We start from the raw sequence: 16754 nt of genomic DNA, 5'->3' as shown, positions 1-16754 counted from the left end.
GTCGTGGCATGGTCAGATTTTTATGCTCGGGTCACGACTCGTTAATAAAGAATTTTATATTGGTTCACCTGTGACATGTTTACACACACATTACTCTTTAATGTCTATGGCGTGCTATACATGACACATAATCATGGTCACCAATACACGGACAACTAAATTTTTTACATGAACAACTAAATTGGGTGTAAGAAAAATTTGTCGAAGACAACCAAATTTAAGGATCTAAAACTAAATATCCTTTTTCTTCTTCACGATCTTCACCAATTTACCGGTCACAACCCAGTTTTCAATATATCAAAATCAAGATCATTTGAAACCCAACAAATATTTTGAATCGTGATACACAACATACAAAGCAATATTGGTATTGATACTGCCCATTTTCCCTAATCAATCAATAGGTGTAAATGGATGAAAGTAGATGGCGAAATATTGAGTTAATTCCTATATGACCCCCTACTTTGTGACCAGCTTCTTTTATGGCCCCTTTTTTTTCGTAAATTCAAATATGACCCCCTATTTTCAGGTAAATGTCATTACTACCCTTCCTAATTTTAAATTTAAAACAAAATTATTTCCACCTCACCCCTCTCTCCCTCCACCTCATCTCACCCTACACCTCACCCTTCTCTCTCCAATTCACCTCTCTCTCTCTCTCCAACTCACCCCTTTCTTCTCCGGTGAGGTGGCCGGCCGGAAAATTTTCCGGCCGGCCACCTTCAAATTAAAAAAGAAAAAAAAAAATTCTCTCTCCTCTCTCTCTCTAATTTTTTTTTTTTAATCTCTCACCTCTCTCTCTCTCTAATTTATTGTTAGAATTCTTTCTTGAGAATAGTTTTTCAAGAATTCATCTTTTTTTTAGGGTTTCTTTCTTATATGTAAAGATGCCTGCTACGGATTATCAAGGTTCATCAACTCCATTTGCTTCAATAGGTCGTTCAATCTTGAGTATTAGACGTGATCATGTTAATCCAGTTGAATCACATCACGAAGCGATATCTTAAGAACTTGAATCGTTTCAGAGACAAGTAGCGGATCGTTTTCAAGAACTTTCAAATGTTCCAGGTGAAGATCTACTTTCTCTCTCATGGGTTCGTCGTGTTTTAGATGCTTTTCTTTCTTGTCAAGAAGAATTTAGGGTTATATTGTTTAACAACAAAAACAATTTATCAAAATCACCACTTGATCGACTTATAGCTGATTTCTTTGAGAGAAGTGTTAAAGCACTTGATGTTTGTAATGCTATTCGTGATGGAAATGAACAGATCCGTCAATGGCAAAAACATCTTGATATTGTTATTTGTGCCCTAGATTCTTCTCATCAAAGGATGCTTGGTGATGGTCATATTCGTAGAGCTAAGAAAGCCCTAACTGATTTATCAATAGGAATGTTAGATGATAAGAAAGCCCTAACTGATTTAATCTCTCACCTCTCTTTCTCTAAAAAAAAATTAGAGAGAGAGAGGAGAGAGAATTTTTTTTCTTTTTTAATTTAAAGGTGGCCGGCCGGAAAATTTTCCGGCCGGCCACCTCATCGGAGAAGAAAGGGGTGAGTTGGAGAGAGAGAGAGAGAGGTGAGTTGGAGAGAGAGAGGTGAGTTGGAGAGAGAGAGGTGAATTGGAGAGAGAAGGGTGAGGTGTAGGGTGAGATGAGGTGGAGGGAGAGAGGGGTGAGGTGGAAATAATTTTGTTTTAATGTTTTAGATTTAGAATTAGGAAGGGTAGTAATGACATTTACCTGAAAATAGGGGGTCATATTTGAATTTACGAAAAAAAGGGGGTCATAAAGGAAGCTGGTCACAAAGTAGGGGCCATATAGGAATTAACTCCGAAATATTTGACTAGTGATCTTGTAAAAGAAATGAAGCAATAATAACCATGAAATTGACAGCAAAAAGAAAGAGTTGATGAAGATGTTTGATCAAAATGATTTGGAATAAGATATCACAACACTGTCTTCTTCAATTTATACTCTAACTGTTAAAAAGGGTTGAACCCCTAATTCTCTTTTTGGGGAAAAAGATAGAAGGTTGAGTGAGAGGAGGTGGTGTGGTGGTGGTGATGAAGATGAAGAGTGAGATGACGAAGTTAGAAGAATACAAACATACTGATAGTTGTTAGAGAACATTGTGCTTGCCGGAATAGGCGGCAATAGGCCGTGAGAAGTTAGTCGGCGGTCAAAATAATGATGAAGATGGAAAAATAAAGAAAATTCAGTTTAGACCCTTAAATTTGGTTGTCTTGGCTAACTTTTTCCTCACACCCAATTTAGTTGTCCACTTAAAAAATTTAGTTGTTGATATATTGGTGACCATATCACTTGGTACGACTTTAAAAAGGTTGTGTCGTGACATGGTCATGATGTCCACATCTGACTTGTAGCAACTGCACAGATGTGTCAGTATCGTTGTTGGGTCGTGACAATTAGTTCGCTTTAATTTTGACGAATTAAACGGTAAGATTTAGACTTAAATTCTTCACGTGAGCAATTAAACCTAATATATGCATGTGGCCTATTAAAAAACACGTTGAACTATCATTTCATCCCGCAAAAATATACTAAAATGACATTTTCAACACATTAAATGTGTTGGTCTTTTTTTTTTTTGTTGAAGAGTCCCCGAGTCCCGACCTTATGTCAACGACCATGAAGAAGAAGACGTGAAATGGAGAGTGACTATGTGGAGCGAAAGGGGTGATGAAGACGAGAGAAAACAAAAGAGGTGGACAAAAAAAACAAAAATTGAAGTAATGCCATAAGTATACTTTGGGGGGAAAACCACTGCCAAATACTTATGAGTGCCAGAAGGACTTCACAAATTGGGAGCCAAAATGTGGACTACCCCATATTATTATTCACGGGAAACAAAATCTTCACTCCATTGATGCATATAATCCCATGAAGAGATCAATCGACTTATGGACCTGTACCCATTAAAGACCAGATTTGTGTCTAACTTCTTCTCCAAGATTGTTAATGAATTAATTAAATGATGTATCGGCTGCTATGGTTGGTGTACATGTCATATTCGGATCCGGTACAGAATATACCCAAGGAAATGAGAAAAAGGGATGACATTTTTGACTTATGAGTCCTCTCACAATCTCTTTTCTACCTCTAGTACATTCAGAGTACGCATCTTCGAGAAGCAGAAGGAGAAGCTTCTAGATCTGTCTTTGCTTCTTTAGAAAGGAAGCTTCGTCTTATAAATCAATGGAAATTTTACTTTGGTATGATAATCATTTTCACAATACCTATTAGATTCGCATTTGAACTAGTAAATGTTGTAATTCAATTTCTACCTATTCGTTTGCCAGAGTTAGGTTAGATTTTTAACCTAGCTCTAATTATCATTTTATCTGTCATGAGGTTTTGGTAGAATTAGGGTTTCTAAAATTCTATTTATTGATCAAGAGTTTTCAATTGGCACTGATGGAAGAAAAACAATTTTATTTGTTAATTATTTTGGTTCTTGCTTCGGTTAATAATATGTTCAAGTTAGAAGCTTCGGATGTGGTAACATCCTCTAAATTTATCTCTTTGATACACTGAAACCATCTGTTCTGTTCGATTGTGGTTTGATCTTTTCAGTTTTTTTTTCTTCTGATTATGAATTTTGATTTATGAACAGATTTTATACGAGCCGTTTGAAGAATCGTTTGAGGGGAGATGGATTGTGTCCGGAAAAGATGCATATAAAGGTTATTACTTGATTTTACTCTATTACAATTGTTATAGTTCTTTTAAACCCTAACCCCTAAACCCTAATTAGTGAAACTTAGTTTGTAGATCTAGTTTATGGAATCAATTTTTTTTAAACCCTAACCCCTAAATCCTAATTTTAGGCCCATGAGCTTGCTGAGGCAGATCATGATATGATTTATTGTGGGGTCAATGTATGTGGAGTTTGATAGTTAAGAAGTTGGCTAGAAAAGGAAGAAAGAAGATGAAGAAGTGAAATCAGGATTTTGGAATTAGGATAAGTGATAAAGGAAACATGAGATTTTTACAGAAATTAGAACAAAGACATGGAAAAAACATTTTTTTTTATGGGGAATTGGAGTGTATTGAGACTAATAAGGATAGATTGAAGAGAGCAAACCTAATGTTAAGCAAATCAAATAGCTTTAAAACATCGGCTGAATATAAACATCACTTCTTCTAGGCTTTAATTCGGATGAACTCTAAACAATTTGCATCGGTAGACTGATACTTCGTTCTTCTATTCCAGTTTAGCTGAAGCTATAAACGAAGAGCCTCAAATGTGTACTAATTATACGTGTAACACCAAACTTGAAGTAGTGAAGCAAACTTTTCTGGCAAACTGAAATTATGATTTTATAGCTTCTGATATAAAAGATAGTGGGTTTTTGTTAGCAGGGAGGTACAACTTCATTTTGTCTACTGATAGCACTAGCGGGTACTACGTTATAACAAGCAATTAGTTGATGGAAACCATGAATATAGATTTATAACTTCATATGAACAACTTCGTGATTCGAGTTTCTTGTTTTCTATGTATGATCTTCTTATGTAATTCGTAACTGTTATGGATATTATTTCATACTTTGGGTACTGATATAATCTTTGTATTTCAAACAGGTGTGTGGGAGCATTTTAAAAGTGATCCTCATGATGATTATGGTCTTCTTGTGAGTCAGAAGGCCAAGAAATATGCAATAGTGAGAAAGCTAGATAGACCTTTGAGTTTTAAGGATGGAACTCTTGTCCTACAGTTTGAGATTCGCCTAAAGAGCGGGCTTCAATGCGGTGGTGCTTACCTTAAATACCTTCAACCTCAAGAAAGAGGATGGAAACCAGAGGATTTTGACAATGAGACCCCGTATTCTATCATGTTTGGACCTGACAAATGTGGTTCCACGAACAAGGTTCACTTCATCTTGAATCACAAGAATCCTAAGAGCGGTGAGTATATCGAGCATCATCTAAAGTTCCCTCCAAGTGTACCCTCCGACAAACTCACCCACGTGTATACTGCCATTTTGAACCCGGACAATGAATTGGTGATTTTAATTGATGGGGAGAAGAAAAGACAGGCTAATTTACTCAAAGGAGAGGATTTTGAACCCCCCATAATTCCTGCTAAAAGAATCCTTAGTTTGGATGATAAAAAACCAGATGACTGGATTGAGAGAGCAAAAGTTCCTGATGTAATTGTGGTAAAGCCAAATGATTTGGATGAGATAGTACTTGAGGACAATGCAGTAAAGCCCGACAAATGGCTGGATGATGAGCATGAAGAGATTGGTAACCCTGAAGCATCAATGCCACAAGATTGGGATGACGATGAGAATGGTGATTGTGAACCACCAGCGCCCAACAACGCAATGGGTAAGAAAGAACCTGGTTGCGGCGAATGGAAAATATCAATGAAGCGAACCCCTGCATACAGGGGAAAATGGCATGGTCCTCTCAGTAACAAGGGCATTTGGATACCGAGGGCGATCCCGAATCCTGAATACTTTGAGATTGACAAACTTGATTTCGAGCCAATTGTTGCTGTTGGAGTTGAAATTTGGACAATGCAAGATGGTATCTTGTTCGACAACATCTTGATAGCAACCAATGAGATGACTGCAAAAGTATACCGGGAGAAAACATGGAGGCCAAAATTTGAAGCTGAGAAAGAAAAGGAGAAAGCTGAAAAAGCAGCTGCCAGTAAGCGATTACGCCTGCAGGTGAATATTTCTTAACTTCAACATTCTCCTTCCAGTCATAATATTCATTACACATATGAATTACAACATTTTCTTCTCGATCTATTTTCTCTACCTCCAAAAACTGATCTATTTTCTCTACCTCCAAAAACTAATTATCTCTTTAACATTCTCGCAGAGGCAGATATCTAACTTTGCTTACAAGATTGCATATCCTCGGTTGTTGGAGGCAAGCAAGGCTTGTAAGTTCAAGACGAGTATAACTCGCCGCCAGCAGACTACTGTTATTACAGTAAGTATTATATGCGGTTGTTGCTCTCAGCTAAATCTTACCTATGAGGTTTAGTGAAGTTGAATATATTTAGGCGGTTCCACTTAGACAATGAGGTATACCTAAGAGTTAGGAACAGATGAGCATAGCTTAAACGAAGGCCATTCTTGTGTAGTTTGTGTTATAACTAGTCAGTTTCATGATCGACATTATTTCACGTTAACTGTGTTTAGGAAGATGTTTCTTATGAAGGCCATTCTTGTGTAGTTTGATTTAGATTTGTAAACTAGAATCTGTGGCATGTATCATTTGTTTGTATGAAACCTCGAGGATCCTGTTGATTTTGTGATTTTTCAGTATCTAACAACAGGTGAGAAAATATTTAACAACAGGTGAGGTGCTAATTCGCCATATTGAATATGAATGATAAGTAATGATAGCATGACCCTTGAGTTTGATATGAGCAAACCATTATTGTTTTTCCTAAACATTGAGATTTTGTATCGAGAGAGTAGTACGAGATAAAAGGTATTTCCGATTTGATCTTATCTATTTGGGGTGCATTTGATCTTATTATCTATTGAGGGTGCAATCGGTGTCATTAACATTTTTATTTCCACACCAGTGGTCTCTTCCAGTATTAAAATGAAAAAAAGAAAGGATAAGTTTCAGAAAAAAGTATAATAGAGAAATGTTATTTTGCCAGATTTCACTGCAAATACTCGCTTGGGTCACTATAGCGGCAGTTGGGATCTTAATAACCCACGGTCCAGATCTTAATACTTTCCTCTTTTGCCGTCCTGGAGCGGAAGATGTTTGTGCTAAGATGTAATTGCTGGTTTCTTCCTCCACCTTCAACTAATTAGGGTTTTCAAGTCCTTTTGGCAGACCTTCCTACCGAACGGGATCTTTTTGCTGGACTGTAGCTAACACATTGGTCAGCTTTACAAATCGACATAAGCTGCAGTGTTAATCTGTTATTCCTTCTTTTAGCTAGGGCTACTTAAACAGTAGGGTTTGTAAGGGGTTTCCACACAAATTGTGTTAGAATGCCATGAATAAAATTGAACGAAATTAAACCATACACAGCCTTAAGAACATCTTTTATATAGAATCTGGATATCAAACTAGGGATTCAGCACTAATTTGAACCTAAGTAACTAGGACAAGTTACTAGAATCCAAAGCTGGCTGATGTCGATGTCCATGTAGGAGACTCCAGGAAGGGTATCAACACCATATCACCCCACTTGGAACTCCGTAGTAGGGTCAAGTTACTCAGTCCAAAGTGGTGGGCCAATTCGATTTTATGAGAGGTTATGAGCCGGCTGATTTGGGCTCCAGTGACTTGGTTTTACTTAAAAACAAATCGGTTAGATGAGACTGTTTTTCATATAAGAGATCGTTTAGGTTAGATCCATATGGGGTTGAAAAAGAACCCAAAAAGATTTCACAAAAGTCCATTCAAATCAACTCAATAATCAATAATCAAACAACGCGGAAACCATTGTCTAACTCATACAAAGTACAAACATGGACATTCAACATTCAAGATGAAATAAGCATATTGCTTGTTAGCGAGACTGCGTTTAACAAATCAGCGCAAGATCTGAGATAGTGGAGAAGAAATTAACTAGAAAAAACACAAGCGGTGAAAATAACACATGTGATCAAAGCGATAGTGATGAAGAGAGAGAGAGAGAGTAGAGTGAATCTAAAGATTAGAGCATTAGGAACTTACCAACTCAAACCAGAGCGGATGAAGTTCATATAGACCAGAAACCACTCAAATTCAATAGGAATTCAGCTTAAAATCGAAGTAAATAAACAGTGGAGGTCGAAACACGATAACAAGAAATGGTTAGAGAGAGAAATTGATTGTTTTATTTTCATTTTAAGGCAAGTTACATCTATGTTACAGATTAGTTAGGTTTTTTGGTATGTCGTGAACAATTTCTATTCCTCAACAAAAATAAATAAATAATTTCTATAAATCTGGGCCTGTAGAGAGAAGAGATTTAATGAGCTCAAGGGCAGGCCCTTGAGTGTGAGCATGAGCAAATTAACCGTTGGATTGTGGAGATATCTTCAAAAGATATCAATGACATAAAGGTACCTTCCGAAACTAAAGGGGTGTTTATGTGGCAAAATAATAAGGCATATTAGACTTCTGTAATTATAGAAAATGACATCGGATTTTCACAAGAACATGCATTTCAAAGGTTAGTCATAGTTGGAGAAAATTTTTTACCGAGGGAAGATAACCCCTTAAACAAATTTACGATATTAATGTTAAATCCTTGTTTACTAATTAATTATCTTCGATTATGTTATGTTTGTCTCCATGTATAATTTATTTTTCATTAGATTTAGGTCCCAGATGTTGATTTTTAGAACATTTCTTGATATCAGATCCCGGTAATCGTACCATTTCTGAACTAGAGAAGATTTTGTACGTTTTTTGTAACAAAATGTAAACGATGTGTAATTCAAAAGAAATATGTGTAATTTATTGAACATGACACGTTTTTTTGTAACAAAATGTAAACGATGTGTACTTTAAAAGAAATTATGTGTAATTTGTTATGTGTAATTTGTTGAACATGAGACATTTGAACCAGAGAAGATTCCGTACAATGTTATTGTAACAGAATGTAAACAATTTGTATTGTTCAAACAATTATATGTACTTTATTGCGCTTTACACATTTGAACAAGTGAAGATTCCGTACAATTTTATTGTAAGAAAAGGTAAACATTACATATACTTGATTAAACAGTACTATGAAATTTATAAGATAATACATATACTTTATAACATTTTACATTGCAGTTTTTCATAATGATACGTATTGTTGACAATTGTTTACATTTTTGTTTTTAGGTTAGCTGTTACTGATGAAAATTCCTACAGAATCATCCAACGTAGGGAAGAAGATAAAACTAAAGCATTTCGATTCGCTCCTTTAACAGTATAGTATAAACACATGACATGATTTCAAGTTTGTCAAGAATGATTTAAAGCGTGTAACTGTTGTTTGTTGAATGACTCAAATAGTTGAGAAGATACTGTAGTGTACCTGTGTAAAAAACATTAAATTTTGGTATAAATAATGTGAATCAATGGATAAATTACGTTGTATACATGACAAATGATGGTTTCCTCGTCATAAATAACACATAATTTACGAACTTGTTTCATAATTTGTATTTGATGTGTGGTCATGTATGAGTAAAAACGAAAACAAATGCTGTTGTAATGTTCGTAAATTATACATAACTTATAAACATGTTTCATAGTTTGTAAGGGAATGTTTGATTATGTATAAGTAAAAAACGAAAGTTAATGAGCAAAAGTGATATATAAGTCATGTCTATTAATCCCAAATCACGCTAAATTTTTTTTTTGAATAAATCTTTCAGATTGATAAACATCCATAGTTCGGTACAATGACCTAGGAAATCAAGAACAAAGTAACAAAAAAAAGGATGTAAAAGCTAACTAAAAGGACTTGATCGCGAAATTCGCTCAAGCCAGGTACTAATTCCCGATTTTGCCAATATATGTGCCTCGATATTGGAGATACGGGGGCAATATTGTAATTCAATCTCCATGGTAGAAATTAGTCCGCGTAGCCGCTTTATGTCCCTAGATAGACGCCACGGAGGAGAACAAGTGAGTCTGTTAGAACCTCGACCATTGATTGAGAATCTCCTTCCAATATAAAGGCAACAAGACCCATATCTTGAACTAATAGTAACCCTAATTCGAACGCCTTCAACTCACTATGGAGTGGCGATGCCGGTTGAAAGATGATCTTCTTCGTCCCTACAGTCTGACCTAAATGATTTCTTGCTACAACTCCAGCAACCGCGTATGGAGGTTTGAAAGCTCCATCAACATTAATTTTAATCTTAGAAGGTGGAGGCGACATCCATTGCGAGTCCTGTTCATCGTGAAACTTAGTAGTGATGTTAGGCAAAAGGGAGAGATTGTGTACCTCTTTCTTAGTATACCACCAACAACGATGAATATCTGGTTTTTTGGAGCTGAATAACCATGCATTTTTTTCCTTCCACCAATCCCATAAGAGATGAGTATAAATATTCCAATCTTCCACACTATTTTTACCTTTATTCAAGAGATCTTGCATATTTTTAATAGGATCTATACTTAAGTTGATGATATTATTATTGTTTGTGTTGTTAATAAGATATCTGAAAAGCGGACAAGATCCAAAAAGGTGGTTGATTGTTTCGATTTCTCATGTATTACATAGTTTACAATATGGTTGGATTGAGGTAACATATTTAGCTAACTTGCCTAAGGTAGCTAAACCATCATGAAGTAGCTTCCAAATAAATAAGAACACCTTAGGGGTTATAGATTTATGTTTCCAAATCACGCTAAATTGATCCTAGAAAAATATACTCATTCCAAATATGAAGTTAAGTGAGAGAACTTGATACATACGTTTTGTATATTGACGCCCAAATCACGCTAAATTGATCCCAGAAAAATATACTCTTTCCAAATCTGAACAATTTCTATTCCTCAACAAAATAAATAAATAAATAAATAATTTCTATAAATCTGGGCCTGCAGAGAGAGGAGATTTAATGAGCTCGAGCGCATGCCCTTGAGTGTGAGCATGAGCAAATTAACCGTTGGATTGTGGAGATATCTTCAAAAGATATCAATGACATAAAGGTACCTTCCTAAACTAAAGGGGTGCTCATGTGGCAAAATAATAAGGCATATTAGACTTCTGTAATTATAGAAAATGCCATCGAATTTTCACAAGAACGTGCATTTCAAAGGTTAGTCATAGTTGGAGAAAATTTTTTACTGAGGGAAGATAACCCCTTAAACAAATTTACGATATTAATGTTAAGTTCTTGTTTACTAATTCATTATCTTCGATTATGTTATGTTTGTCTCCATGTATAATTTATTTTTCATTAGATTTAGGTCTCAGATGTTGATTTTTAGAACATTTCTTGATATCAGATCCCGGTAATCGTACCATTTCTGAACTAGAGAAGATTTTGTACGTTTTTTGTAACTGAATGTAAATGATGTGTAATTCAAAAGAAATTATGTGTAATTTGTTATGTGTAATTTGTTGAACATGACACATTTGAACCAGAGAAGATTCCGTACAATGTTATTGTAACAGAATGTAAACAATCTGTATTGTTCAGACAATTATATGTACTTTATTGCGCCTTTACACATTTGAACAAGTGAAGATTCCGTACAATTTTATTGTAAGAGAAGGTAAACAGTACATATACTTGATTAAATAGTACTATGAAATTTATAAAACAATACATATACTTTATAATATTTTACATTGCAGTTTTTCATAATGATACGTATTGTTGACAATTGTTTACATTTTTGTTTTGTAGTTTAGCTGTTACTGATGGAAATTCCTACAGTATCATCCAACGTGAAGAAGATAAAACTAAAGCATTTCGATTCACCCCTTCAACAATATAATATAAACACGGGAGATGATTTCAAGTTTGTCAAGAATGATTTGAAGCGTGTAACTGTTGTTTGTTGAATGACTCAAATAGTTGAGAAGATACTACAGTGTACCTGTGTAAAAAACATTAACTTCTGGTATAAATAATGTGAATCATTGGATAAATTACGTTGTATACATGACAAATGATGGTTCCTCGTCATAAATAACACATAATTTACGAACTTTTTTCGTAATTTATATTTGATGTGTGGTTATGTATGAGTAAAAACGAAAACAAATGCTGTTGTAATGTTCGTAAATTGTACATAATTTATGAACATGTTTCATAATTTGTAAGGGAATGTTTGGTTATGTATAAGTAAAAACGAAAATTAATGAGAAAAAGTGATATATAAGTTATGTATATTAACTTCCGAATCACGCTAAATTGATCATAGAAAAATATACTCTTTCCAAATCTGAAAGTTAAGTGAGAGAAATTGATATATATGTTTTGTATATTGACCCGCAAATCACGCTAAATTGATCCTAGAAAAATATACTCTTTCCAAATCTGAAAGTTAAGTGATATATACGATTTGTATATTAACCCCCAAACCACGCTAAATTAATCCCAGAAAAATTTGGTCATTGATCTGATTCGGAGAGAGGAAGACTTTATTTGGTTTCCGAATCTGTAAAGAAGAAAGATAAAATTGATTAGAATATGTTATTTCCTATTTAATGCCATAAATCACGCTACAAAAATGCTCTTTGCATTTTGGTCCGACCCCAACTTAAAAATAGCGGAAAATCTGTACTGGGATATGGACGGAATTTGGGTTTATATAGTAAGAGTTTTAGGCCCAAAGTGCAAAACGACTAAAAGTCTATTTTTTGGAAGATTGGATCCTAAACACTTTATGAACATTATTTTGGACTTTATACCCATGGACCCATCTATAAAACCAACAACGCTTATAGATAACGGTGGAGGACAAAACGTCAACAACGTCAATAAATATTATACGTAATTGTAATTAAGCAAGGTTGCGGCTTTGGGGAATAAACTAAAATCTCCGGGACATAAAGATTTTGGTAAACAAGATTTGACCTAGGGGGAATCTTCACCTTGAGTCCAAAAATTGAATTTTTTAACCACGAATCTTCATCTCATCTTGTGATTTTCCCTATCTTCTGTTTCTCTATCTCTCTCTTTCTTATGCTCGTTTATCTCTCTCTTTATCTATTCTGCATGTTTGTTATTGTAGTAGGGAGAATCCACTGACTTTCATTGTTATAACTAAACCTTTTCACAAACTCCATTTCTAAAATAGGAGGCAATTAGAACTCATTCCACCTAACCTTTCTCTGCCAATCTACCAAGATTAAGCATTTTCCTGCCGTAACATCTTCCAAAAGTAATACTATTACACAGTCAACAAGCATAAACCTTTAACATTCATTCCGTAGGTGCATAAATGGGTTTTAAGTTTTAACTGTGTGCAAGCGGATTTTTTCATTTGCATTGATCGATTCAGTTCACAAATTCAGACTTTAGGCTAAAACAAATACTTTCCCTGGTCTTTCATAATAGGATCTATCATAATAGGATCTGCCAGTAACTTGTTGGAAACCCTAGTTTTACTGCAATCTCTGGTGAGACATCGAGAAGGAAGAGAGAGAGAGAGAGAGAGAGAGAGAGAGAGAAAAGGATTTAAAAGGAAAGATGGAGATGGAAATTAGGGGCAAAAAACAAGTAATTCAATTTTTGGACTGAAGATGAAGATGTCTCCTATGACAAATCCTCTTTCCCAAAGTCTTTATGCCCGAGAGATTTTTCTTTATTCACCAAAGCCTCCGTGGCTTTAAGCAAGGACCACAATGCTAGCCGCAAGTTGATGAGGGGCAGTATTGTACTAATCGCGAGGGCAATAAGAGTGGGCATCTGTCGGCTACGAACCTTTACACGAAGAGTCTCCAGATGAGTTTGAATCCTCCACGTGGCTATTTCCTCACCGTCGGATAGTAGAGATATTAGGGTTCGATAATCACTCTCCATGTCAAATGAGTATAAATTAAGTTGGGACCGTAACTCAAACCCTAGATCCAAAGCAACCAGTGCACTGTGTAGAGGCGAAATGGGAGAGAAGGTTGTTGAGTGTTGATTGTGTCTAGTTTATCTTCTCTCAAGAGTGAAGAGAGAGACCTCAACTCGAAAACTACTACAAGTACTTTTGGTGTTTTTGTTATCTAGTAGGATAAGAGAGAAAGCATGGGGAGTCCTCTTGATCTTCCTCCGGATATTATAATAAACATTTTCTGCAGATTGGCTGTTCATTCCGTCCTCGAGTGCAAACGAGTATGCAGGACTTGGCGAAGCATTATCTTTGACATCAACTTTGCTCATATGCATCTCAAATCATCTATTAACTATTCTAAAAAATACTCTTTCTTGCTTTTCCCAGATCAAGTAAGCGATGATGTGAAAACTTGTAATGGTCTTTGCATTAGAGAATTCGATGATGAGAATAACAATTATGGCCCTTACAATTGGATCTATCACTCTCCCATCGATAGTGACAGTTTTATTATTGGTTCTTGCAATGGTTTGATTTGTTTGTCCTCTTCACAAGATCTTTTAATGCGCCAGAATTATTCTGTTCGGGTATGCAATCCTGTTACTAGAGAGTATATTACTCTTCCATGTTTATATCCTGGTAACCAGAGGTTTCAAATTGGAAGTGGATTTGGCTTCATTAATAGTCCTCCTTGTGGTGGTGGAAAACAAAAAGAGTATAAGGTTGTAAGAATCTACTATCACTTAGATAATCGATCAGTGGGTCTGGTCCATGTATATACTGTTGGAGATGGTAGGGGTTGGAGATATAAAGGCGAAGTTTCTTCCTCAATCTTTTATATAAATAAAAAAAATTTAGGTGTTTTTGCAAATGGATCCCTTTATTGGTTGCTGGATGGTGGTGTAAAGGTTGGGTGTTTTGATTTAGCACAAGAAGAGTTCAGATTTATAATGTTACCAACTTGTTTCTATGACAGATGTGGGTACGAGTACCACAATAAACCCTTCTTTTTAGGAGGGTTATTGTGCTTCGTCGACCGGCAATCTAGTTTAGATGATTTTCAACCCATCTACATAAGGATATGGTCACTGAAGAAGAATGATGAATGGGAAATCATTTTTCATTTAGAATATGCCAACGAACGTACGTTCGAGCCATTAGCTATCACAGAGAGAGGTGAACTTCTTTTCTCTACCCGCGACCGAAATTTGTGTTGTTATAATCCTAAGACTGGAATTTTTAAAATTTATGACCATTTATTTATTTTAGTTCAAGTTATACCACATATAGAAAGCTTTGTTTCTTTGAAAGCTTTAGGAGAATATGATGTGAAGATTGTTGAATCTGAAAATATATCAATGAAGTACGGGGAAGAAGGCTGGAGGAGCCCGAAGAAACGCAGATATTTTGGCCCTAATGGTTATATCAAGTGAAGTCAGCTGCACCTTCTTTTTTTACAACACTTATTTACTGCTCGAGTATGTAGGATATTTATAATAAGATGATTATTGAATAACAATAATTTATTTAGGGGTTTGTGTGCTTACCCCTCTATTTGCTTGCAATGCTATGCCTACCAAACAAAGTAGGGGAACGTTTCTGTAACCTTAGACTCCTTACGCAGTTTGCCTTACTTTAATAGGGACTCGTTGGCTCTGTGTCCATTGAAAGTCGGAGTTATGGTGGCTTCAATAATTCACTGAAAGCCTTTGGGAATTGGTATAATGAATCACAAGCCCTTCAGAAAGATAAGACAGAAAAAAAGGGTTGGTTGCCCGAACCAATGGTGGCGAAGATTCCCGGTCCGATGTTGCCTTTGATTTTTGTATAGGCCTTTTCCCTTTGATTTTTGTGAAGGCCTTTTGATACCTAATTAGAGTTGACATGAAACGGATCACGGAAGAAGACGTATGTGATGAATGAATGATTCAATCGTTACCGGAAATGGAGTTGACATGAAACTGATCACGGGAGAAGACAGTATGTGATGAATGAATAATTCAATTGTTGTCAGTTATTGGGAATTGAGTTTAGTCCCTCAGTGATAGATATTTGAGGAGCTTACCATCTCAGTAATCGGAACGACACTCCCTTTTGTTTTGTAAAGTAAGCCTTATGGTCGGTTGCATGGCCTTCGACGTGTTCATGGCTGAACCCTAACGGGTCGGGTCCATGACCTCTAATACAAACCCACCGATGTGAAGACTCTTGTGGTTAGAGAACATAATTGTGGGCTACATAATGATATGTTGTGGAATGTAGGGAGTTTCTTGCTAACGCTTATTAACCATGTCTTGTTGCTTATGATCTTTGACGATGAATAACAACGGTTTTTTTTTTTCCGGCCTAAATCATGCCGTTGGTGAATAATATTAAGATGAGGAAGTAGTTAAGTCATTCACATAAAGACTCCATGTAAATGTCTCATGGGAAGTACTTGAGTCATCAACATAAAAGACATTAGAGCAAGTCCAATGCGTCCCGGTTTTGAAGTTTTAATTTCTTAATTTACTTAAATAATTCGATTAAACAATATCGCTTACAAACTTAACATTTGATTAGAAATTTAAATCTACGACAATACGACTAAACAACAATAAAGAAGTTAAAAATAACTAGAAGGGGTGTGGATTATTGCTAAACCAAGCTTTACGCGCCTCCATAAGCAACCGTGCACCATGTTCGTCAAGAGAATTAACATCAATCTTCATTAAGTCTGTTCCACATTGTCGGTCTTTTGCTTTTTTATCGCTTTCAAGGAACCTTTTTTGAATTTCTAAAGATTCTTTCACGTGTACCATTTTTTCTTTCCCTTCCTCCATTCTATTTTGTCAATATTCCGGCGGAGCATCACCGACTACTACTTTGTCTTTAGCGGTAAAATTTGTCGAATTTTCTCCGACTCTTGCATTTGCTTTGGCTTGTTTACGACCTATTGGTCTTTCCTCCGATGGATTGGTATTAGAATCTCTTTTCCCAGATGTTGACTCTCCTGGCATGTCTGCCATCCACTTGTTATGCGACATCAAAATTTTGTAAACATGTTGGAACTTAAACATTTTTCCTTTGTGATTGTTTTTATAAATATCAAGTGCTCTTTGAATCTGAAAAAGAAAAATTGATTTAAAAGGATATTATGAAATCATAAGATAAAAATATATAGATTACAAGTAAGAAAAATTACCCGATCATAGTCGTTCTCTCCGCTTTTTGGAACTTTATTTACTATCCTCAAAGTAGAGATG

The 16754-nt window shown here is 35.6% G+C and overlaps 3 protein-coding genes and 1 pseudogene across 5 annotated transcripts; 3 read left to right on the top strand and 1 right to left on the bottom strand.

Moving 5' to 3' along the window:
• The first annotated feature begins 812 nt into the window (after positions 1-812).
• Positions 813-3331, top strand: LOC147541910 (protein BYPASS1-LIKE pseudogene; annotated as a pseudogene).
• On the top strand, positions 3141-7034 carry LOC147541909 (calnexin homolog). 3 transcript variants are annotated; one of them, XM_086632552.1, is made up of 6 exons: positions 3141-3233; positions 3373-3519; positions 3635-3704; positions 4606-5702; positions 5860-5973; positions 6659-7034. In XM_086632552.1, the coding sequence occupies exons 2-6, from the start codon at positions 3436-3438 to the stop codon at positions 6782-6784; spliced, it is 1491 nt and encodes a 496-aa protein (XP_086488678.1). In that variant the 5' UTR covers positions 3141-3233; positions 3373-3435; the 3' UTR covers positions 6785-7034. The 3 variants fall into 3 exon arrangements, with proteins under 3 accessions (XP_086488678.1, XP_086488679.1, XP_086488676.1); XM_086632553.1 differs by having other exon boundaries at positions 3154-3311; positions 3418-3519; positions 6659-7029; XM_086632550.1 differs by lacking the exon at positions 3141-3233 and having other exon boundaries at positions 3240-3519; positions 6659-7029.
• A 2558-nt stretch (positions 7035-9592) lies between these two features.
• Positions 9593-10105, bottom strand: LOC147541908 (uncharacterized). Its single transcript, XM_086632546.1, has one exon. The coding sequence runs from the start codon at positions 10103-10105 to the stop codon at positions 9593-9595; it is 513 nt and encodes a 170-aa protein (XP_086488672.1).
• A 3411-nt stretch (positions 10106-13516) lies between these two features.
• Positions 13517-15913, top strand: LOC147541907 (F-box/kelch-repeat protein At2g43270-like). The gene is made up of 2 exons (XM_086638267.1): positions 13517-14685; positions 15152-15913. The coding sequence occupies exons 1-2, from the start codon at positions 13704-13706 to the stop codon at positions 15175-15177; spliced, it is 1008 nt and encodes a 335-aa protein (XP_086494393.1). The 5' UTR covers positions 13517-13703; the 3' UTR covers positions 15178-15913.
• The last annotated feature ends 841 nt before the right edge of the window (positions 15914-16754 follow it).

This window comes from Eschscholzia californica, unplaced genomic scaffold, assembly GCF_041429995.1.
Source record: "Eschscholzia californica isolate CP2 unplaced genomic scaffold, dmEscCali1.0.p SCAF_4, whole genome shotgun sequence".
In the NCBI taxonomy this organism is placed as follows: Eukaryota; Viridiplantae; Streptophyta; class Magnoliopsida; order Ranunculales; family Papaveraceae; genus Eschscholzia; species Eschscholzia californica.
Note: the sequence above shows the minus strand (reverse complement) of the source record. Positions and strands in the feature narration are given on the sequence as shown.